Source organism: Gadus chalcogrammus, chromosome 19, assembly GCF_026213295.1.
Source record: "Gadus chalcogrammus isolate NIFS_2021 chromosome 19, NIFS_Gcha_1.0, whole genome shotgun sequence".
NCBI classification, from domain to species: domain Eukaryota; kingdom Metazoa; phylum Chordata; class Actinopteri; order Gadiformes; family Gadidae; genus Gadus; species Gadus chalcogrammus.
In genome coordinates this window covers 16,696,865-16,719,753 of record NC_079430.1, presented here as the reverse complement: position 1 = coordinate 16,719,753, position 22,889 = coordinate 16,696,865, and the positions used below count along the sequence as shown (strand labels likewise).

Genomic DNA, 22,889 nt, shown 5'->3' with positions numbered 1-22,889 from the left:
ATATTTAAGTATTATATTGTTTAACATTCATAGTGAGATATTTGACTACATCAATTAGTGAATTACAAAGTCAGTGTGTGCTAAATGAAATGCTTTTAATGATGTATAACTACAAACAAAACACTACAATATAACGATGCCTTATAATGCTCTTTCCAACTCTGGTGCGATGTTAGGCACCGATAACACTTGACATGAGTATACAAAGGATATTCTATATATCTAAAGGCTGAGAAATTCAGCCTTTTTCCTAAGTAGGCGTTCTCGTCCATCTCACAGTATGAAACTGCATTCACCACATATATATTCACATACGTGTGCTAGGGTGACCTTCATCCGGTCAACAATAATCCCTAAAGATGAATGGTCCCAGAATAAAAAGGTTATTCAGTCTGAAAAGTACTTCAGCGCTCCCATGTGGTTGCCAACAGACACAACAGGTAGGAAGGAAACCGTTAAGACTCATCTTTTTTAGATTTTATTGCACACTATAAAATGGCATTATGGTAAACAAACAAAAGCATATGAAATTCAAATTTTATGCAAACAGTGACAGCTGCTTGGTAAAATGTTTACCGAGGTACCCAAATAGGAGTCAGCCAAGGGATGCAACGGAAATATATCTGACCCTAATGTCTTTGACGTAAACGCTTGCTTGCTTGGAGCCCCCCCCCCCCCAAATGATCAAGTTATTCCTCTTTAGGTGCGATATTACCTGCAATACAGCGAAAGACATGCAGAATAAGCATTTGTGCCGATGCACCTCCATGCCTACAGAGCTGTGAGGGGGGTTACCAGCCGTGTTACCATACGTAACCAAACTGCTGGACGAAAATAGCTGTAGTATCGGTTATAGACACAAACAAATCCTGCCAGCTGGAGTAAGCTTTAAAAAAGGAGGCGCAATCTTTAAAAAAAGAAAAATGTTTCGACTGCACACATATTTACATTCAAGGGGGATAACCCGTGATGTTGTCCAGCTACCAAATTACAAAGTAGTACATTATTTACATTAATCCCACTTTGGTAAATTCGTGAAAATACTTAGAAAACCGGTTGCACAAACAAAACTTTGCTGTGTTGGATCAACAGTACACATAAATGTGCATCATGATCATTTCAAAAGCATTTTCTCAGAGTTCTAACCGCGAGTCAGTGGTGCGGTTTCGTCTTCCACCGCTAAGGACATTGTTACTGTAGTTTGTTTTACTGTGAAACACATCGCAGTCCCTTCCAGTCGGAAGAGCCTCCATTCTCTTCCATCAGGGGTCCGGGAGAGAGAGAGAGACTTCGAGTGTCCTTAAAATGGTGACGTTTCCCCCCTCAAATCCCAGAGTCCTTAAGTCTGATATTCTTCAGAGAAAAACCCGCTGAGGAGGGCGTCAATCCTCAAATATCCACAGGATGTTTACCCCTGATAGGCCGAGATTCACTCTCCTGCCAAGAAAAACGATTCAAATCAGTTTCACAGGTACAAACTTTAAGTCTGATCCCGTTTCGTTGGGAGTTATTTTCTCATTCTAGTTCCAAGTGACGTGAATACCGTTCAGTGAGTGACGGACAGGATAGAACTAGGGCTGAACGATTAATCGAATTCAAATCGAAATCGCGATGAAATAGAACGTGGTATGCAGATCGCAAAGGCTGCGATTTAAAAAAAAAAAAGAGAAAAAAGTGATTTGTTACCGTTACTGACTGGAAATCGGTACGATTCATTTATTTTTATTTTACAATTCAATAGTTAAATAAAGAATGTTTATAATATAAATTAATCCCAACACATCCGCCTGGCCTAAAGGAAAGAGCAGTTTTTATGTTGACTGCTTCCGATGTTGTGTTGGTCATCATTCTAAAGAATGATTTATTCATTTTTTAGTGAATAATACCCAACATAAGGCAAACGCAATATTGGTCAAAATAATCGCAATTCGATTATTTCCCCAAATCGTTCAGCCCTAGATAGAACTAGAGAACTCACCCCAGCATCCCTGACTCCTTCGTCTTGATGACGAAGAGGAACATGAGGACCGTGTGGAACAGGTTGTTCCTGCCCTGTTGGCGTAAAAATGGAGACGGATATTTTCACTCACTTCATAATCATCACAACAACAGCAAGATCTGACTTGCCGTTTATACCTCCATCTCAATTAAGTAAATTGTATTTCTGTGCAGCCCTTAATCATAGAGACGGTCTCTGAAGCCTCATTTTATAACCCCTTAAGACTATAACAGCAAGAAAAATCTAATACAAGTGTAGGAACTAGGAACCTTGAGAAGGAACATGGCAAAGTAGGGCGATTAATCTAATTTCCATCTTGATTTCAGCGTCAAACGATCTCAAAACGAAAGAACAGCTGGATACATATCTGTACATTATTTCAGATTTTAACATTTTCTTTTTGACAATTTTGTGTATTTCTTTAAGGAGAAATTTCAAAGTTCTCAGTTACTATTTTCTTTTGGACAGACATGCTGAATAAATAAATCATGTTTTCAAACTCAAAAATAATCGTGATTTCAATATTGTCCAAACTAATGGTGATAATGATTTCTCCATTAATCGAGCAGCCCTACTGCAAAGGTTAGCGGTTTGATTCCCACATTCAAAGAAATCGATGCATTTTACGATACTGTTTAAAAAGGGCCATGGTAAATCTGCAAGCAGTGCATTGTAGGGAGGGAGCGCTCACCTTGGGCAGGCTGTACACGTGGCCCTGGTAGATGAGCTGGTAGTGGGGAGGGTTGGCGCTGCTCTGGTGGATGCAGAACAGGTTCTCGTTGGTCACGTCTAGGTTGGACCGGGATGAAAGAAACCATCACTCAGACAGGCAGGAGATAATGCTACCGTAAAGCCTTGCAATGTACACAGAAAGGTATAGAACTGTCAGAGACTGTTTATAGACCGAGGCACTCGTTTCATTATCTCCATCTGTAAAAACACTATATTTAACAGATTCTTCCTGTGATAGAGCTGTGTCAGCCTTTTCGGTGAACCCAGCCAAATGGCCTTCCATCTAAAGCTGTAATGGCCCGTGTCCATGGCACTGATTCAATGTGAGCATGACAATGTCCCATAGGAAAGCTAATGGAGTGCCATCATACTCCACTGGAGCAGCTGATGGGCCCGTTGCGTGGCTCGACGGCATTCTTTGAAAGCATGGACAGAGTAGATCTTGAATATATAGTAGTGGTTAACACAGTTGGCAAGCATACACCATTCAGGAAGGGAGGGGGGGGGGGGGGGGGGGGCAATTTAGATTCAGAATATTTTCCAAAAAATAAATAAAAAGAAGCATACATTGTAATCTAGAGGCGAGTATGCCTAAATGTACATGCCCTTTTACATTTGCCCATGTTATGATTATTACTTTTATGCTGCAACAGCTCAGGAACAATACAATACAATGGTGTATTCCCTTTTTGCCACAATGAAACGGTTAATTCATTTTAAATGGTTCATTCTAAATAATATTTAGGTATTTCTGTCATCTGCACGCATTATTGAATCGATATCGAAGCAATTGGATAAATATCGAATCGAAATCTAATCGAATCAAGACCTAAAGAATCGAATGGGATTGAATTGTGCGGTACCGTGCCATACCCAGCCCTAGCACATAGGTGCCCCGTCTAGTGTCCAAAGTAATTGTGTTCTCAAAACCGACTCAAACTGGATTTCTCCAGTGAAGGCTGCCTTGAACTCTGAGGATCCAGTGGACTATGACACCAGGGCAGGGGCCTGGAGGGGAGGTGCGTGGCCGGCACACTCACCGGGTTTGTCCGGAGTGTGGCTGAAGTGCTGCGAGGTGAAGGTTTTCCCGTCTGGGTATTTAGGGTGAGGGGGTAACCGGGAGTCCAGGTACGTGCACAACACATGGGTGAGAATCTGAGAGGGGGAGGGGGAAATAAACACCCAAGCCATCAATTTAACAGCAGCACCCAGACCTTGAGTGAGTGAGTGTGTAGGTGTGTGGGTGTGGTTGTGTGTGGTTGTGTGTGGTTGTGTGTGTGTGTCTCACAGCACAGTCGGTAGGCAGGTCGGTGTCCCACTTGCGGCTCTTGAGATTGCCGCCTCCGTTCCAGCGGTATGAGCTCATGCAGCCGCTGTGTGCCAGCTCTGGTGTGGAGGAAACCAAACGCCATTAAGATCACAAGCATCAACATAAGACACCCAACAGCTGAGAAGGAATCCCACCGACAACAAACACTGGAAAACATTCAAATTAATGAATTCCAGGTTCTTTGTTTAAAGTGTTGTGTGATATTCGGCTTTCACCGTTCGCATTCGATTCACATTTCTGATAATAACAGCCGACTAATGAGCAGGTAGGGGTTAGGCACATTGTGCAAGGACACCTAGTCAGACATAGCGGTTCAAACACAGAAAAACACGTTGGACCACTACACCAAGCCCCATTTATTCACATTCTGACACATTTTGTACAACCATGCCTTTATGTACTCACCCTTGATCCTCTCCACCAGGTACTCCTGATTGGGGGAGATGTCCAAGTACTGGACGATGGCGTTCAGTGTGGGGATGACCGAGGCTTTGACCACGGCCGCCTGTTTCAGGCTGCTTATACTGGCCTCTGGTGGAGGACAGCGGGAAGCACACCCAGGGAGCAGGAAGAGTGGGCATGATGTGTCTGGCTATGTGATGTGTTGTCAAAAAACGCTTGCTTGTCAAAAATGGATATTGAACAGATTGAACAGATGATGACATTTTAACTTATATTTCTGTTAGGGCACTTTATGTTCTGGATCACTGTGTTCACATATCTACTGTTGTACCTCTTTCTATTTTCGAAATTAATATAGGCCACAGGCAAAGGCCAACCCTTGAGAACATATCAGAACACAATTACCATTTGTCAGCAAAAGTTACAATGCTTGAATAGAAACATTGCATGAATCGGTAGGAATTTGTATCCGAAGTTAAAGTTGATGCACTTTGGAGATCTAAAAAGGCACAACTTTACATATTAGCGAGCTAACCAGCCACCCTAGTTATTGAGAAAGTGCGTACCTCCGATCTGGAGCTCGGGGCAGCCGATCCTCCGGAGCTGGCCGTTGATGGAGTCTGTCTCCTTCACCAGCGGGGCCAGGATGGTGTCATTGATCCACTGGAAACAGAGAAGGAAAATTAAAAGACGGGAAATTCAGGGCCACTCGGATATGTATAAACTAATCCCCTACATTTATATGTAGGGGATTAGTTTATTCCCTACTTATTTAATTATATAAGTAAATACATTATGTATAATTATGTAACTACACAAGGTCTAATTAGGTGAGTTATAATTGATTAACTGATAGAAAGCAATATAAAAGATTGTATGTTTTTTTTCCTTAAAATCAAGCCATACAATAAAGTGTGATTAAAGTGTAAATTGTAATCATTTGTGTACCTAAAAATCCCTGCTCCTGAGGCCTTTTGAAGCTGCCTTTTAACTTTTTTAATCATCCCGGAGGTGGTCAAGACTCTGGGTCCCAGCAGCACAACAAAGCAGCTTAACTGGGTTGGCTCCAAATCAAGAATGGTGCTACTGCGGTGGTGACACTCACGTTCCTCAGCCTGGCGGTCCAGCTGTCAATGCGGTCCACTACGGGTCGACTGGTGGTGATTCTGGCCCACACCTGACCAGACAAAGCCAAGGCAAATGTTAGAAGGAGATAACTGAGATGATAGAATTACCGTATCGTTTGTTTGACGACCTATACAAAACACACAAACCTCCATTTAATAATTAAATCCAGACTAGATTAAACCGAAAATACATTCTGGTGTCAAAGAGCCTACAGGAGGAATTTACTAAATCAATAAATTCACAAACGGAAGTGGTAACGGTTATTGGTTGTTGAGTCAAGCATCACGCAGTTTTCAATAATTAAAGTCACATTGAAGATACCCCTACAGAAGCCTTCCACCGCCCTTCTCTTAATGTAATTGAACAAACGACAATGTGAACCAAGCGCGTTCTCCTCTGACCTCCTCGGCGGCCTGCTTGGAGCCCAGGTCCGTGTCATCCTTGTGGGCCGACGGCACCTGGGAGCGGATGGCGGGCTGGTACTGGAACTTCCTCAGGCTCTGGGCGTAGTCGCCCACCGTGCGGTTGTAGTTCCAGAAGGTGGGGCTGTGGGCGGGGGAAACAGCCTCCGGACTCCCTGCAGGTCGCAAAAGGACGGCAAAAGAAAGTAAATACACACGACTACGCCCCACCCTCCCACAGGTGATGTTCCCGACACAGAAATAAGAAAGAACCCTCGTTGTATTGTTTATCATGACTTGCTAATCTAAAGAGGACAAGTCACATTTATCTACAAATATACAGCTTGCCCAAGGAATGTGCGAAATAAATGCATAAAAATGAAATCAAAAAAAATAATCTGTGGTGAAATGCAACAATAGTAATTGAGTTAACAATAGTAAACTAAATAAGTTAACAGTTAACCATAGTCTTTTCTCTAGAGAAAAGAGAACACTCTCTTTCCCTAATTTAAACACTACTGTAAAAGGGCAACCACAAGTCCACAACAACATGTCCCTCCAGAAAAGCCAGTCAGCCAGTCTGCATATTCATGCTGGGCCTGCATTTTTTCAAATATGCCGCACTTTTACCGCATAAATTGCAGATTTCCGCGCAAATTATGCGGGGCTTGCATGATTTCATAATCCCCTCGTTTAAAAGAAAGTCACATATATCTTAGCAGAAAGATGAAAAATGTTGCGTTTCCTTCACAGAAAAGCAGCCATTTCCCCCTGTTGCCATGGTTACGTTATGAAGTGAGGTAATTACGCGACGTGAACGTCATCGAAAAATTGCATAAACATGCCGCATACATCATCTAATTTTTTAAGAAAACGTGCCGCATAATCAAGGATTTTTGGCTGCAACAATCATAAAAAAACGCCACATTTTTCTGGAGGGACTGTTTTTTCTGAAGAAAGTGGTCCAATCCTTGGTCGCTTTTAACTCACTTTATTTGTTAAAGTAGGCCTATTTCGGTATGGTAACTATGAAGCAAAAGGGAGGGAATTGTATCCAACGCGTATTGAGAATAATATCGTGCACTACTTCGAGTCCCGGGCTTAGGCCCAGTCCTCTCGGTGGGGCTACCTATTGATTCTGTCTCTCTCAATCTGAACTTCGTGCTGTCTTTCGGATCAAGTGGGCGTGGCCTATGTGAAGTGGGCGTGGCCGGTGTGAAGTAATGGCCCCGCACTCCTCACCTGTCTAAAAGGTGCTGCCATCTGTGGCTGGAGTAGTTATTGCAGCTTATTCGATCGTGTTCGATCCTGCTTCCTAGTGGCTATGTGAGGGTAATGCAGCTTGTGTGTTAGATCCTGCCTCCTAGTGGCTATGTGAGGGTAATGCAGCTTGTGTGTTCGATCCTGCTTCCTAGTGGCTATGTGGGGGCAGCTTATGTGCTTAGAATACATAACAGGACTGAACAACAACCGCCGACCACTCGGGCCGCGAGCGCGTCACCTAGCTGGCTGCGGTGGCTCTTCTCCTCCTCCGAGCGCAGGAAGAGCTCCAGGCTCTTCTGGTCCTCCATGCAGTCCTCCGCGCCGCCCTTCCCCCCCGGGGAGCTGAACACCGAGGGGGGGGTGCGGTAGCGGGCGCGCAGGCTGGAGCCCTCGGCCGGCCCGATGCTACTGGGGTGGGGGCTGGAGCCAGGGGAGGAGCTGTAGCTCAGCATCTGGGGAGGAGGAACGCCATCGGGGGACGACGGACGAGAGGAAGGGTTCAGGATCGATACCTGGGTGACTAGTATGATGGCTTTATGCAGCCGCTTGATGCTACCGCGGCGTACAAGATCAAAGCACTCAATAAAAGGGAGATAAAATCATAATGGGCAAATACTGATGAACTATCGTTCTCTGCCACTGGATTAAATGTTAAGATTAGGGCTCAAATGATAAATCCTCTGCAAATACACTGACGACATGTGCTAACAATAAGTAAGCAAACACTTGCAATCATTTAAACCAAACATCCTCATTTAACCCAAAGCATAAATACAGCGGAAACAGACCCATGACATTAAAGGACTACTGTTGAAACTGTGTGTAGTCACAACTAGAGCTGAGGTGAGCAGATTGCCTCAGATGAAGGGGTGGACCTGGCCTGGGAGTCAAACACACCCCAGCAGCTACAGCGTCCGGCCCCCTGGTAAAAACACGGTGCACACAGCAACACATCGGCGTGGGGGGGGGACCCCTCTTACCTTCCCGTAGGGCTGGGCCGGCGAAGCGGGGAGGGTGAACGGCCCCGTGCCGCCGGGGCTGGGGCCCGGACTGGAGGAGACGCTCAGCGGGCTGGGGGTGTACCCCGTCACGCAGCTGGGGGAGAACTTGGGGCTGGTGGTGGACGAGTGGGAGGGGCTGAAGCTCAGCACGCTCTGGCCCTGCAGCGCGTACGACTGGGCGGGCGCCGGGTCCGCCTTCTTCTCCTGCTTCTGTTTCGGGGAGGCCGTGATGCCTGGAAGGGGACGAGGTGTTCGGGGGTGAAGGGGGGGTCGGCGTGGCTCAGGAGGTAGAGAAGGTTGACTTGTCACCCAAAGGTTACAAGTCCCAACCCAAAAGATAAATTCCCCGGACTACCAAAACAATAATATCTCATATTAAATTTGTAAAATGACTTATTAATTCAAGCATTCCCTCATGAGTAAATTATAGCCCCCCCAAAAAAGAACAACAAAGAATAGCTTATTTGAAGAAAGCAACTTTTGACAACAGACATTATATCAGCGGTTAAACCTCTCCCAAAGTCTCTGAATTTTGGCAAAAAAAAAACACACAAACAATGACTACCGTACAAAAGTCAATAAATAAACCACAGTTCAATGGAGGCAGTGTCATCAATGTGGAGGCGACTGGGGCTCTCGTAGCTTGCGATCCCCAGCGCCTCCTAGCTGAGTGCCGAGGTGTCCCTGAGCAAGGCACCTAACCCTAATTGCTCCTGACGAGCTGGCTGTCACCTTGCATTGCTGACTCCGCCGTCGGTGGGTCAATATGTGTATGAATGGTTGTGAGTCGCTTTTGATCAAAGTGTCTGCTAAATGCCCTAAATGTAAATTAAGGAAACCTGGGTGATTGTGACTTTTATGGAGGTGGACCGAAGCCGGGAATGTCCCTGTGATGGATTGGGACCTGGTTACGGTGGTAAACACGCTTGTTCATTCCTCTACTGGATAATAACCGTATGCAGTCTACGCTTTGCATGTAAACGTGTGGACTGTGTCAAAGTCAGCCCCGTTTGTGAAGTCAACTCATTGAAAGAAGCTTGCGCTGAACGTAGGTTATTATAAACATTTAGACAATTACTCTTCCCCGGAATAGACTATGAATGCGAAGCATAGGCATATATTCAAAAAGCCATTTTTAACCCATAGAAGTGGTTACATTCTTCCTTATTGATTTCCGTTTTGCATACATAGTGGAGACGCTATGCATGTCATCCAGTACCGTAGAATACAATAGTGTTGGCTGATGTCAAATTCATCCATAGTGGTAGAGAAGGGATCATACCAGAGTTGCTTAACCCCAGAAGGCGGTGTTGCTGGGGGCTGACATCAATGGTGGACGGCACCATGGTGTACTTGAAGTACTTCCAGAAGTCGAACAGACCATTGAGGCTGAAGAGAGATGCCAGGGCCAGCTCTGCAAAAGAGAACAAGGTATAATTTCACCATTAGCCCAATCTGAATGATTAACGTTCATAAAAAGAACGGCTTTCAAATAAGGGTTCTCACCAATGTACCAAATGGGCCAGTAGTTGATGTCGTAATACCGGCTGAGCAGCTGTCCAGACCTGAAAGAGAGGGGGAAAGACATTTGGACTTGCAGTACATAACACAGCAACAGTGTAATGATCTCCGATGCTAAACTACGTGACTTAGAGAAGTGGGGTTACATTTCGGTGTAGATCATGCCGGCCAGGGACACGTTGAGAACGGCCCAGGCCAGAACCACCTGGCGCTCCTGCTCTTCCCGACGCATCCGCATCGCCTTGTCGATCATGCTGCACGCGCCTTCCCGCGGCGGGGTAAACATGGCAGCTCACACTCTGCTGTCTTGAAGGAATTTAGGGAATAATTAGCACATGGGTCGCTTATACGTGGGTGCTACAACTGGAATCGATCGGGATTATGGTTAAACACACCGCACATGTATCGCACGTCTTTTTAAAAATGGAAAGCTCGCTGTGTATGCTAACGTTTGGGAGCTAACAGCGAACACTGAATGTGACACACAAGGCAGAGAAAACTTCTTAAGCGAACGTCTTGTTCAGAATTGCATCAACATTTATTCACGGTACGATACTAGTTTTCCCAAATTAAATACAAAAGCCCACGTTTTAAATGGTAAAGAGTCGTACCACGTTCAAATAGATGAAAACAACAGCGGCGCTGCATAGTTTGTATTCCACCCGGAAGAATAAGTTTGACAGCACCGATGTACATCCGGTTCCCGTAACCGGTCTCTTGTGTACCAGTTTGAATTCATTCATAAACTCATACCATGTTACAGTGTACACATGAGCTTTATGCATGGTATATTGATACACATAAAAGTAAAACAAAATACATTAATTCCAAATCGTCTTTAAAACGTTTGTAGATAAAAAAAGAATTCGACGTATTTTAGGTTTATTCGGTATTAAATCAATTTCTTCCAATGGACTGAAACAACAATATCATGTCAAATTCGTCTAAGGATTTATTGATTCAGGCATTCACTCATGAGTAAATTATAGCCTCCCCGAAAAAACAAAACAAATAATAGCTTATTTGAAGAAAGATAATAACTGACGACAACTTCTGAAAACAGATATTCTAACAGCAGTTACAAGTCTCCCAAATATGGCAAAAAACAAAAAAATAACATCACACAAACAATGAGTACCGTACAAAAGTCAATAAATAAACAACAGTTCAATGAGGCACAGTGTCGTCAATGTGGGGGCGACAGGGGCTTTTCCGAACCATAGTCACAGTCTTCATTTTGGGCTGGATCGATAAGTCTCTCGGAACTTCTTCCTCCTCCTCCCCTTCTACTCGTCCTCCTTCTTTCCCTACCATCCCCCCTCTCGTCTTCCTCTTCCATCTCCTCTCCCTCCCCCTCCTCCTCGTCCTCTTCTTCTTCTCCTTCCTCCTCCTCCTCCTCCTCGTCCTCTTCATCCTCCTCCTCCTCCTCTTCCTCCCCCCGTCCTTTCCGCGAGGCTCTCTCCACCTTGGGCCCCTTGCAGATCTTGAGGTGCCGTGTGAGGTGATACTTGGTGAGGAAGGCCTTGTGGCACTTCTCGCAGACAAAGTCCCTGCGGCCCTCGTGGGAGTTCATGTGCTTCTTCAGGTGGTTGGTCTTCAGGAAGTGCTTGTCGCACTTGGGGCACTGGATGTGACGCTCGCTGTCATTTAAACGGTGAACATGAATTAAACATTAACCGGATAAAGATAACATTGTGTTAGGATGAAGTCAAGATGAGTGGAAATGCAGAATAATAAAAAGGTAAAGAAGAGATGGAGAACATTCCAGATATTAGAGATGATTCCGGTTACGGAAAACCATAACCATATCCATATGCAGTGAATTTGATATCCATAAATATCCATACATACAAAAAAGCATTCCTTTAAAACATTTTCAACTGATATATATATATTGTTTTCTAACAGCACTTTGTAACCAACACTTAGAAACAACATTGATGTAAGTAAGAGAAGTACTTAAATGATTTAATATCCTTATCTCCCTGTAAATATGAATACAGTAAATATGAGCATCGACTGTATATGTGCAGTAGGGAACGTACTTGGTGTGGTAGAACATGTGTGTGCGCAGGTCGTGCTTCCTGATGAAGGCGCGGTCACACAGGCCGCACTTGAGCTTCTCGCCGGCCTGGTGGATGAGCATGTGGGACTCCACGTGGGACTTCTGGGTGAAGGACTTCTCACACACCGTGCACCGGTAGTTCTTCTGACCTGGAAGACCACAAGATGGATCAAATATAATAATTCCATTATTAAGTATACAGTGTGACCACTTCATACGCGTGTTGAGGATAAATCATTGGTGTTTCCACAAAAATGTTGTGCCATTGGCGCAGGGCTGGCCGATTAATCGAATTTGGACCGCGATTTCGATTTCAGCGACAAACGATCACAAAATGAACATGATCAATTTTTTCAGAAAGGGCAGAACAGCTGGATACATATCTGTATATTATTTTAGATTGGAACATTTTCTTTTTGACCATTTTGTGTATTTCTTTAAGGCGAATTTCAAAGTTCTCAGTTACAATGTTTTTTTTGGGAGAGACATGCTGAGTGAATTCATGTTTTCAAACTCAAAAATAATCGTTTGAATAATTGTGATTTCAATATTGACCAAAATAATCATGATTATGATTTTTTTTTCCATAATCGAGCTGCCCTACATTGGCGTAATTATTCCCAAATCCGATCAAAGCAGAACGAAAATCCCAAAACAATGATGGCAACGGTCTGAATTTTACAAGATTTGGTGCTTATTATGAATTTTTTGAATGAGGATCAAAGGCTTCATCTAATTCAACTAAATACCTTAAATGAGGCCAAGCATCTACTGTACAGTGCAAATCAAACGGTTGGATGGTTCTGTTCACCCTTTGCAGCTGGAACACCAGAAACTCCGTCCCCGGGTTGAATAAAGTATTTCCTCATCTTAAAAGGTCCAATATCATACCATCAGGTGACAGTGTGTTCAGCCGTTACAAGCCCTTTTGAAAATACGAAGGATAGATGAGCAACGTTTGCTACAGTCTACCGGGTCGGCTGGTAGACTGATCCATCCAGCAGACATCCAGGTTGACACGCTCACTTGTGATGTCAGGAGAGGCAGATTTCCCAAAAGGCTTGTTAACGGCTAATCACACTCACACCTGGTGGTGTAACATGTCCACTTTTAAAGGGGACCTATTATGCTTTTTCGACTTTTATCACCTATAAACGTTGTTATAATGATTGATAGTCATGTTTAACCATACTAAAGTGTCAAATAATGACATACATGCATTTCGACGTATTCCCTGCTGACAGTCTGGGGTGGCTGTGCAGAGCGCTAAACACTCGGGGCAATGTTTGCGATTCACTTGTTCACACTTCCGGGACATCATCTACGTAGAGGCACTCCTGGCGTGCCCCCATATGCCTGGTCAAATCTGCCCGCGCGCGCGCTCCAAGGAAGGTAACCAATCACAACGGAGTTGGGTTGGCAGGTGGGGGGCGAGGGGGCGGAGAAGGACGAAACCGAGCGTTGACAGAAAATGCTGAAAGCGCCCAGATGAGAGGAAGAGTTTCCCGAAAATCGACATCGTTTTTTGTGTATGGTTAAACATGACTATCAATCATTATAACAACGTTTATAGGTCATAAAAGACGAAAAAATAATATAGGTCCCCTTTAAACTCAATCGCGGTTAGGATCGGTACAATCACCCGTGTGGATCTTGAGGTGCATCCGAAGGTTACTGGGGTCACTGAACGCCTTGCTGCAGTACTCGCACTTGTGCGGCTTCATGCCCACGTGGCCCATGAAGTGCACGTTGAGCTTGGTGGACGTGATGAAGGCCCGCGAGCACATGCTGCACTTGAACTTCTTCTCGCGGACGCCGTGGCCCCGCCCCCCCGCCTTGGCCCGGGGGGGCGCCGCGTTGGGATTGGACGAGTTGGCGTGGGCGTCGCCATTGCTGATGATGTCGTTGCTGTCGCCATTGTTGTTGTGGTTAATGTTGTTGTTGTTGTTGTTGTTGGTATGGCTGTGACAGCCCCACGGGGACGAGGACGTGCTAGAGTTCCCATTGGTCAGTTTGTCGTCATGGTGACCTTCTTGCTGTTGTTGTTGTTGTTGTTGTTGTTGTTGACCTTGCTGCTGGGCTTGCTGCTCCTGCTGATGAGGGTGGTCTTGCTGTGAGGGGCTGTGGTCGAGGGGGGGGTGACCGTGGCCGTTGTGGTGGGGGTGGTGGTGGTGGTGTTGGTGGTGGGGGTGAGGGTGGGGGTGGGGGTTGTGGTCGCTGACGTGAGACTTGAGCTCGGTGAAGGAGGAGCACTCTTTGCCACACTGGCAAATCTGCCCCTCTGGGACCCTGGGAGCGCCTACAGAGGAAGGGGAAGAAGAGGGAGGGACGTCAGTAACCAGACGGGGCAGCCCCGCCCATTCTGCCGCCGACTTGAGTCCGCCCTGCAGGAGGGTCTGGAGAAGAGCAACGCATTTCTTTCTGCTTCCGATACGTTTTTGCGGGAGCCAATCACAAAGCAGGCTTTTCCCCCTGGCGCGCTATTGGCTGGTTTAACACAATGACGACAGGGAAGCGATGGCAAGCAGCCAATTGCCTACAGAGTCGTTTGAACTAGGCCCGTTGATCACGTCTCTTGTGCTGAAGACAATGACGGCAGCTTCCCCAGAACAACGTGCAATCTACGATGGAGCCTGGTCTGCCAATAGCCAGGCTAGTCAATAACTGCAGAGACAACCTGGTTCCCTATTTAGTACATTCAGCAGACACTTTTACCTGGCCTAGACGCCAATCTTAAGCATGTCTTAAGTATGATCATTATTAAGTGTGTGACTTGTATTTAACTGTGTAATTCTTTTGACTGATTGATGTGTGATTAGCTGCTACTTGCCCTCTCCTCCTGCCCCACAGGGACCAATATGGAACAAGCCTACTGGCTTTATCGTGTCATCCCTGACCATTTAGAGTGCTGTTCATATTTTATATCAAAACTGTCAAATAAAATCAATCAATCAATCAATCTACCCAAAGGGTTGACAGGGATTTCAGATTCAGAATCAGAGGGGTTATTGTGTCTTGCTCAAGGATAATTACAGACTTTGGGGTTTGGACCCAGACACTTTCGACGGGGATTCAAACCCCAAATCCACTTGGCCCGATGAGAGGCACATGTGCCCTATATCCAAAACGATATGGTGGCAACATATGGAAGGGAATAAACCACTAGATCCAATAGAAAGGTGAGAGAGCAGTACCCAGGAGCCGGCAGTAGTCGCGGCTGTAGTAGAAGAGCAGTTCCTGGTCCGGGTGGATCTCTGTGGTGGTGCAGAAGAACAGCTTACCGTTGGCCGGGTAGGCCACCAAGTTCTGCTCCTCTCGCGTCCTAGAGGCACGCACACACACACACGCACGGACAAACACACACACACACACACACACACACACACACACACGCATGGACACACACACGGTACACACACACACACACAGTTTAAATAGATATTCTTCTGCACATAGTCTTAAGAAACGTGCACACATACACATACAGAAGCACCGATGAACATCTTCAGCCATGAGATGTAGTGTGTGTTTATTAGGCTCATAACTTATCATAACCACCAGATAAGAGGTATTGAATACAATCAGAGTTAACGTCCATGTGTGACCGACCTCGCCTTGCGGACAAACATCATCCAGTTGCACTCGTTCTCGTCTGTTGTGACGATGCAGAACTCCAGAACATTGTTGTGGTACATCTGCAGTTAAAAACGGTAATTCAACATTACACATTTTTGATTTGAGAGCAATGAAACCCAAACTGATCAGGGACCAGCGAACAAGCTCGCTCACCTTCCAGATCTGAGGCGTGTCCTTCTCCGGCCAATCAGAGAGATCCATGTTACTACAATGCTGTCCCACCAAAGGCCCGAAGCAGGTCCTCTGGGGAATGATGTGCGTGTCCCGTGCGAACACTCCTGAGAAACACAACCTTCGTTTAACACTATACCACACACAGTATATTTAAAAATGTATATAATTGTACCTAGCCGTTAAATATTTAGATTATGCACGAGAATACCTTAATACATTCTGCTGTTGCTGCTGATGCAATCGTGATCTATTATAAGTCCGACTAACCCTATGAACAACTGTAATCAATAATTTCGTTTGGGATGAAAAAAGGAATTTGTATCTGCATCTCTAGGGCATGTTATTTACCAACAGGCACAAGTTATTTTGTAGCCTTATGTTAGAGTGGCTAATAAAACCAGCGCAGTTATCTTATGAATAAGAGTATCCGCCAAGATATCCATTAATTTCTCTCTCTCTCTCTCTCTCTCTCTCTCTCTCTCTCTCTCTCTCTCTCTCTCTCTCTCTCTCTCTCTCTCTCTCTCTCTCTCTCTCTCTCTCTCTCTCTCTCTCTCTCTCTCTCTCTCTCTCTCTCTCTCTCTCTCTCTCTCTCTCTCTCTCTCTCTCTCTCTCTCTCTCTCTCTCCTCCTCCCCTCCTCACCTAGGGGCTCGTCAGCGACGGAGATCCGTAGGCAGAGGGGGTGCGGCAGAGAGAGGCGGGCCCGACTCTGGATGGGCGTGTCTGGGATGAAGGTCACGGGGCCGTGCTCGGGGCAGTCCGACGTGTACGAGCGCTCGCAGAGCGTGCACCCTGGAGGACCCCAACACAGAGAACAGCGCGTTATAGAGGACCCCCAACACAGAGAGCCTCACGTTATAAAGGACCCCCAACACAGAGAGCCTCACGTTATAAAGGACCCCCAACACAGAGAGCCTCGCGTTATAGAGGACCCCCAACACAGAGAGCATCGCGTTATAGAGGACCCCCAACACAGAGAGCATCGCGTTATAAAGGACCCCCAACACAGAGAGCATCACATTATAAATGATGACTATATGCTCTGTAAGGTGACCTTGGGTGTCTTGAAAGGCGCCTCTAAATTAAATGTATTATTATTATAAAGGACCCCCAACACAGAGAGCAGCGGTTATAAAGGACCCCCAACACAGAGAGCATCACGTTACGGTCGTACACAATGGCTCGCTCAGAGGAGGACGCGACCATCGCAGGTTAGCAAGACACGAGGATGTCACCTTTTATGACGTGAAGGCCTGTAGCCTAGCAAGTGGCATACGGTTTATAGAAATAATAACAATATTAACGGTATGTACATGTTTGGTATCATTAAAGCATCTTTTAAAGTGACATAATATGATAGTACAACACTGGGAGTCCACCCTGTAGTACTGACAGATCCACTCACAGATGCGATGATCGTGTCACGTCTTATCCTTGGAGTCACCACACAGCACACTAGGGCTTTGACTTTTGCACAAAAATCATATTCGAAGTTTGTTTGTTTATTAATATTAATATTCGAATATATTCGAATATTTATTAATAATATTTTGCCCATTAAATGCTTTCAGTCAGACCTGGATTGGGCTTCGCGAGGTTTGTTTACCGGCGTTGCTATGGTTACCGGTCTTGCTCGTTCCAACGGTTTATCAGGTTTCTAATAAATCGCTGTCTACTCAATACTTCATTCACTGCCTCTTCCGTGGTCATTACAACATTATGAATAGACTGCGTCAGGTTCTCCGACGTCCCTCCCTCTTGGCCTGCCCATAACAGGTTCCAATATTAAGGGCTGCCTAATATCGAATATTCGAATATTATTATTTTTTTTGATATTCGAATTATATTCAAATGACGAAGTTCGGAGTCAAAGCCCCACAGCCCACTACGTCCACCCCGTACTCACAGATGGTGTAGGCGGTGACCAGGTTCTCCTTGTTGGACGTGGCGTCCTCCAGCTGCAGGCTGGAGTTGACCAGCACCAGGTTGTTCTCCGGCCCCAGGGTGACCTCGGCCGTGATGGGGGACACGTTCACCACCTCCAGCCCCATGCCCGGGTGCCCGTGGAGGGACACCGACTCCATGGAGCCCGCCAGCACCACGCTGACCACCCCCGGGTTCATCTCCCCGCCGCCGCCGCCGCCGCCCCCCGCCCGCCGCCCCATGTGCTCCGGCTCCATGCCCACCGACAGCTCCAGCACGGGGGGTCCGTGCAGCGGCATGCCCCCGCCGGACGAGGGGTCCACCCCTCCTCCCCCTCCTCCTCCTCCTCCCCCTCCTCCCCCGCCCCCGCCCAGCTGCTGGCCGTCCGTCACCGAGCCCACCCCCACCCCCTCCATGGGGGCCAGCTCCTCCCCCATGCGGTCGGGGGACAGGGGGCTGCTGACGCGCGACTCCATGGCCAGCCCCGCCGGGTCCAGCTCGTGGGGTCCGCCCGGGTGCAGGACGTCCGGCTGCCCGCCGACCTGCCGCGCGTCAAGGGACCCCAGGCCCTGCTCCAGGGGCCCCCCGGGGCCGCTGTAGGGGTCCAGGCCGGAGGGGTTGCTGCCCGGGACGGAGAGGGTGCCGTCCATGTTGAGGCTGCTGGGGTGGATGTACTGGGGGGGGGGGCGGTCGGCCAGGTAGGACAGGATCCCTGGAACAGCACAGAGGGGTTAACGGGGTCAACGCACTGGGAACCAAACTGCTGGCCCCTGGTTTGGCCCTCCCCCCCCACTCTATACCAGTACGAAACTATCCATGTAGGTGGGGAGCTCCCGATCCGTCCTCTGTGTGTCGACACAGAGAGCAGAGGAAGAAATAAAGACACAGCGGTGTACTCTTCTCTAAATATTGTGTTGTGCTGCATCTGTGTACTGATAAAGAGGAAGGACAAGACGATGAAGATGATCACAAATTCATGTTCTCTGTCCATTACTCCACTCAGAAACGTCTCCCTCCCCTTCAATCCTTCACTCACCCACACCATCACTCTCTCACTCTCTCACACCGTCTCTCTCACACTGCCACTCTCTCACACGTCACTCTCTCACGCCATCACTCTCCCACTCTCTCACCGTCACTCTCATGCCATCACTCTCCCACTCTCACTCACTCACAAACTCACAGTCACTCTCTCACAGTCACTCTCTCACACCATCACTCTCTCACTCTCACACGTCACTCTCACAACATCACTCTCTCACTCTCTCACTCTCTCACACCGTCTCTCTCACGCCATCACTCTCTCACACCGCCACTCTCTCATGCCATCACTCTCCCACTCTCTCTCACTCACTCACACAGTCACTCTCTCTCACACCATCACTCTCTCACTCACTATCTCACACCGTCACTCTCTCACTCACTCTCTCACGCCATCACTCTCCCACTCTCTCATGCCATCACTCTCTCACTCTCTCATGCCATCACTCTCTCATTCTCTCTCACTCACTCACTCTCTCACACGTCACACTCTCTCACACCGTCACTCTCTCACTCACTCTCTCACACCACCACTCTCTCACGCCATCAATCTCTCTCTCTCTCACACCGCCACTCTCTCACGCCATCACTCTCTCTCTCTCTCACTCACTCTCTCACACCGTCACTCTCTCACTCACTCTCTCACTCCGTCACTCTCTCACGCCATCACTCTCTCACTCTTTCACTCACTCCGCCACTCTCTCACTCACCCGGTAGCAGGTGTCTGAAGTAGGTGCTCTCTAGATGGGGGTACGGAGGGGGCGGCAGGGAGTAATTCCTGTCGGGCAAGCCGCACATCACCCCCCTCCCGTCGCCAAGGGAACCCATGGGCACCATGAGGGACAGGGCCGAGGGCAAGGACCCCAGCGAAGGACCCAGGCTGGGGATGGTCACAGACATGCCTGTTCAAAAATCAAGACATTCAAATGAAAATAATATAATGAAAATGAGCATTTCACGTTTCAGTGTTGTTTACCATGAACCTCCGGAGAAACGCAAGACAACAAGCTAAGATCCCCATGCATCTTAGCGTGTTCATTAGCATACTGGTGGGCCAGCATATAGGGTATAGCTGATCAAGCAGTAATGCTATATCACATGCCATAACGTAGCTTCTAGCATGTCAGTTTGTTAGTATGCTAATGTGCTAATAATCGCACACATTCATCGAACCCAGTATCATTCAGTTGGCTGTTGAATACCCTCACTACTTGACCATCCTATCATAGTACTCTGCTAGCAATGCAACACATACGACAAGTACACAGACAGATATGAGGACTCACCCGGAGCAGGGATGGGGTTGTGTGTGGGCGAGTTGGGCAGACCCAGGTGGCTGGCACTCACGGAGGTCACACTCAGCTGGTCCATGCCCACAGGACTCAGGTTCATGTCGTTCATCCTGCAGAGAACGTTGGGGAAGAGGTTTGGGTCAGTCTGTATATCTACATTGACTATACCGAGTGAAACGGGGTCAATGTTGAGGGATGAGCATGCAGAACACACGCAGGCTGTACCTGTATTCAATTGTTGTCCATGTTCTACCAGGTCATCTACGACGTAACGCCGAACGACGAGTCTGCATGGCTGACACAGGGAAGGACATGAGTTGGAAAACAAAACTAACTTCGTAATAGGGATAATCGGATAGGATACTAGACAATGGACAACCACGCAATGTGCATACCCGCGTTGAAGTAGAACAGCAAAAAAATTGCCAATATTACGATCACAGACCATCCAACTCTTGTTATCGTTCAGTGTTGCAGTGTGGCTAATGTTAGCCTCGGTGGCTAAACACACCGTTTAAAGTGGTCGTAAGCATCGTGGGCTGGGTTCGCTGAGCTATTGTAACCGACCTTTTGTGAGAGGCACAACTCTGTGTGGATCGAAGAAGCATTTCGCCATTACTTGAAAAGCCAATTCCAAGGAAATGAAAACAAACCCCAAGGATGCCTTCCCGAACACTACACTGAGCATGCGCAGTAGCGTGAGCAGAATGGGAGAACACACTCCTTCACAGAAAAGTGTTAAAAATAATAATAATTATAATCATTATCATTATGATAATAATAATTATCATAAAAATTCTAATAATAATAATCATAATCTTCATAGTAATAATGATAATAATGTTTATTTATTTACTCACAATTAAGTATGACCCATTTCTCATACTTTATATAGAATTAATCATATCATACCAATATGGCTCATAGGAACTGCTGAGATGAATGGCCACTGAATGCTTGGACCGTACACAGTTGTATTTCTGTGTTTCCGTGCGTAAAGTTTCATTTTAGTTTGGTCTGCCTTAAGAAAGCCACACGAATTAATGCAATACTAGCCAAATAAAGATCAAGAGGCATCAATGAAAGCGTTATTATTTGTCGTAACTATTTCACCATTTCACTGTGACTGCTTAATAAGCTGTTCCGCCTTCATCTCCTACCAGGGTTGGATCTCTAAATCCTTTCGGCCGTTACTGTTTCATCTCCGCCCAAGAACACACCCATCCAGAAAGCCCCATATCAAGAAGAAGGCTGCCTCGCTTGTCACTTGAATCACATCTGTGCCCCGAATACTCAGAGACATCACTAAACTTAAACGGCATACGTTCATTTCTTGCAAAAAGCTTTGAAAGAGGATGATTTCACGAAGACACTAAAGGGGTAAGAATCGCTGGGTTGGGTGTTTCATAACTAAATAAATAAATAAATGAGGAGGATGCTTAGCAGGTTCCCTGAATCGAAGCTGCCCTCAATCTTGACTATGCTTTAACTTGTGCTTTTCGTGTGTGTTTCCAAGATGTCTCGTCACACCGCCGAGTTAATGGAGCGCTTCTCGTTCGTCCGGCGGCAACTAGCGCTCCACCACGGCGCGTCCGCGGACAAGACGCGCCGCGCGCAAGGCTACAAAGACGCGCTGGCGCTTCCGTTCCACCTCGACGCGACCTACCTGGACGCCTCGGGTCAAGCCGTCACCGGTCGTTTGGCCTACCTGCCTTTCCAAGGACATCATCTGGATCTCGGCGGGGTGTGTGACTATGCCTACGAGCCGGCGTTCATTCGGAAGCGCAACGAGAGAGAGCGTCATCGAGTGCGCTGCGTGAACGACGGTTACGCGCGGCTCAGGGAACACCTGCCGCGGGAATTGGAGGAGAAGAGACTGAGCAAAGTGGAGACCCTCCGTGCGGCCATCGACTACATCCGCCAGCTGCAGGGGGTGCTGGAGCGGAGCGCGTCCGGCGTCTTGGAGATGTCGCCCGGAGACGCGCGTAAAAGTGGTAAAACCGGCCAGCCACGTGGGGCGGAGTGTAACAGCGACGGCGAGCTTTACTAGAAGTTTATTAAATAATAGAAATAGAAGCATGAGGGTTTTCTTGACTTTATACGTTGAGACTATAGGTCTACTTTAAAAAATATAAATAAACGCTTTGTACCACTCGAAGATGTGATATTTTAAAGTAGGTCAAGGGTAACATATTGAGATTCTTTTTTAGAACTTCCCAAGACACTGTACACAGCATTACTGTGTTTGTTTGGTGGCAATCTTGGTAAATTTCCATCCACAATTCTCTTTATGTTTTTAATTGTTATCCATTACAAAAAGTAGCCTTACACTGTTTACAAAAAAAAGACTATCATATTTGAATATAAAATTGGGTATTTATATTGGAGATAAATTAATCAGATAATAATTAAATAAGCCATTATTTATTTGTTATAGAAGAACAGTTTGGAATTGTTTCATTGTATTTTGTCAATAAACATTGGCATTTACCAAAATGTATTCCCATCAAATTTGTTGCAATGAGACTTCTGCCAAACCAAATAAAACAATCACTTTTTGGGATAACATTTAATTGTATGGACTCATGGATTTATGCTGTAGGCCCGTAGACCTATGTATGCAACCTTCATAGTCAACCGTCTTAACAGAATCCCAAGCATGTGGTTATGCCCACTTCCTCTATTATTACCTCAATCCCAATAATGCCTTTTCAAAGCCAACCCCAACTTTTGATCTGCAACCTGCGTGAGGCTGGGCCGGATATTCCCCATCCCAGGGGCGGAAGAATGCACCGTTACACACAGACGGAGCACCTTAGCAAAGAGAGGGAGAGAGAAACGCGCCCTCACATCTATTTGTTTGTTTATGTCTATCCCAGCCTGCATCCCGCCATTAATTCCCCCAGAATCATTCTAATGTGGAAAACATGAAAAAATAAAACAGTTTTGAAAGAGATCGTACCGAGGTTGTTGTGTGCGTGTG

General features: G+C 46.5%; 3 protein-coding genes across 4 annotated transcripts; 1 reads left to right on the top strand and 2 right to left on the bottom strand.

The window, feature by feature from the left end:
• Positions 1-72: 72 nt before the first annotated feature.
• tmem209 (transmembrane protein 209) lies at positions 73-10,479 on the bottom strand. The gene is made up of 15 exons (XM_056577918.1): positions 10,389-10,479; positions 9,924-10,083; positions 9,763-9,821; positions 9,539-9,670; positions 8,236-8,489; positions 7,494-7,707; positions 5,993-6,168; positions 5,569-5,640; positions 5,030-5,126; positions 4,467-4,592; positions 4,020-4,117; positions 3,772-3,886; positions 2,691-2,788; positions 1,979-2,052; positions 73-1,437 (listed from the first exon to the last, which is right to left on the bottom strand). Exons 2-15 carry the CDS (start codon positions 10,061-10,063, stop codon positions 1,383-1,385), a joined length of 1,710 nt encoding a protein of 569 aa, XP_056433893.1. The 5' UTR covers positions 10,064-10,083; positions 10,389-10,479; the 3' UTR covers positions 73-1,382.
• A 484-nt stretch (positions 10,480-10,963) lies between these two features.
• prdm4 (PR domain containing 4) lies at positions 10,964-20,599 on the bottom strand. Its single transcript, XM_056577914.1, has 12 exons — positions 20,302-20,599; positions 20,132-20,201; positions 19,901-20,016; positions 19,325-19,516; positions 17,557-18,285; positions 16,293-16,442; positions 15,632-15,756; positions 15,452-15,537; positions 15,037-15,164; positions 13,485-14,141; positions 11,823-11,991; positions 10,964-11,417 (listed from the first exon to the last, which is right to left on the bottom strand). The coding sequence occupies exons 3-12, from the start codon at positions 20,013-20,015 to the stop codon at positions 10,964-10,966; spliced, it is 2,805 nt and encodes a 934-aa protein (XP_056433889.1). The 5' UTR covers position 20,016; positions 20,132-20,201; positions 20,302-20,599.
• Positions 19,940-22,803, top strand: LOC130372128 (achaete-scute homolog 4). Of its 2 annotated transcripts, none has more exons than XM_056577920.1 (3): positions 19,940-20,039; positions 21,070-21,286; positions 21,423-22,803. In XM_056577920.1, the coding sequence occupies exon 3, from the start codon at positions 21,423-21,425 to the stop codon at positions 21,954-21,956; it is 534 nt and encodes a 177-aa protein (XP_056433895.1). In that variant the 5' UTR covers positions 19,940-20,039; positions 21,070-21,286; the 3' UTR covers positions 21,957-22,803. The 2 variants fall into 2 exon arrangements, with proteins under 2 accessions (XP_056433895.1, XP_056433894.1); XM_056577919.1 differs by having other exon boundaries at positions 20,000-20,045.
• Positions 22,804-22,889: the final 86 nt, after the last annotated feature.

What these genes read in the sequence shown, in the direction of transcription:
- LOC130372128 (XM_056577920.1), top strand. Translation starts at nt 21,423, where the DNA reads ATGTCTCGTCACACCGCCGAGTTAATGGAGCGCTTCTCGTTCGTCCGG.
- tmem209 (XM_056577918.1), bottom strand. Translation starts at nt 10,063, where the DNA reads ATGTTTACCCCGCCGCGGGAAGGCGCGTGCAGCATGATCGACAAGGCG. An exon ending in CCCCGAGCTCCAGATCGGAG is followed by an intron (nt 4,593 to 5,029) that starts GTACGCACTTTC and finishes GTCCTCCACCAG; the next exon opens with AGGCCAGTATAAGCAGCCTG. An exon ending in ACCTGCCTACCGACTGTGCT is followed by an intron (nt 3,887 to 4,019) that starts GTGAGACACACA and finishes TCCCCCTCTCAG; the next exon opens with ATTCTCACCCATGTGTTGTG.
- prdm4 (XM_056577914.1), bottom strand. Translation starts at nt 20,015, where the DNA reads ATGAACGACATGAACCTGAGTCCTGTGGGCATGGACCAGCTGAGTGTG. An exon ending in GCACCTCAAGATCCACACGG is followed by an intron (nt 11,992 to 13,484) that starts GTGATTGTACCG and finishes GTGGTCTTCCAG; the next exon opens with GTCAGAAGAACTACCGGTGC. An exon ending in CACATGTTCTACCACACCAA is followed by an intron (nt 11,418 to 11,822) that starts GTACGTTCCCTA and finishes TTTAAATGACAG; the next exon opens with CGAGCGTCACATCCAGTGCC.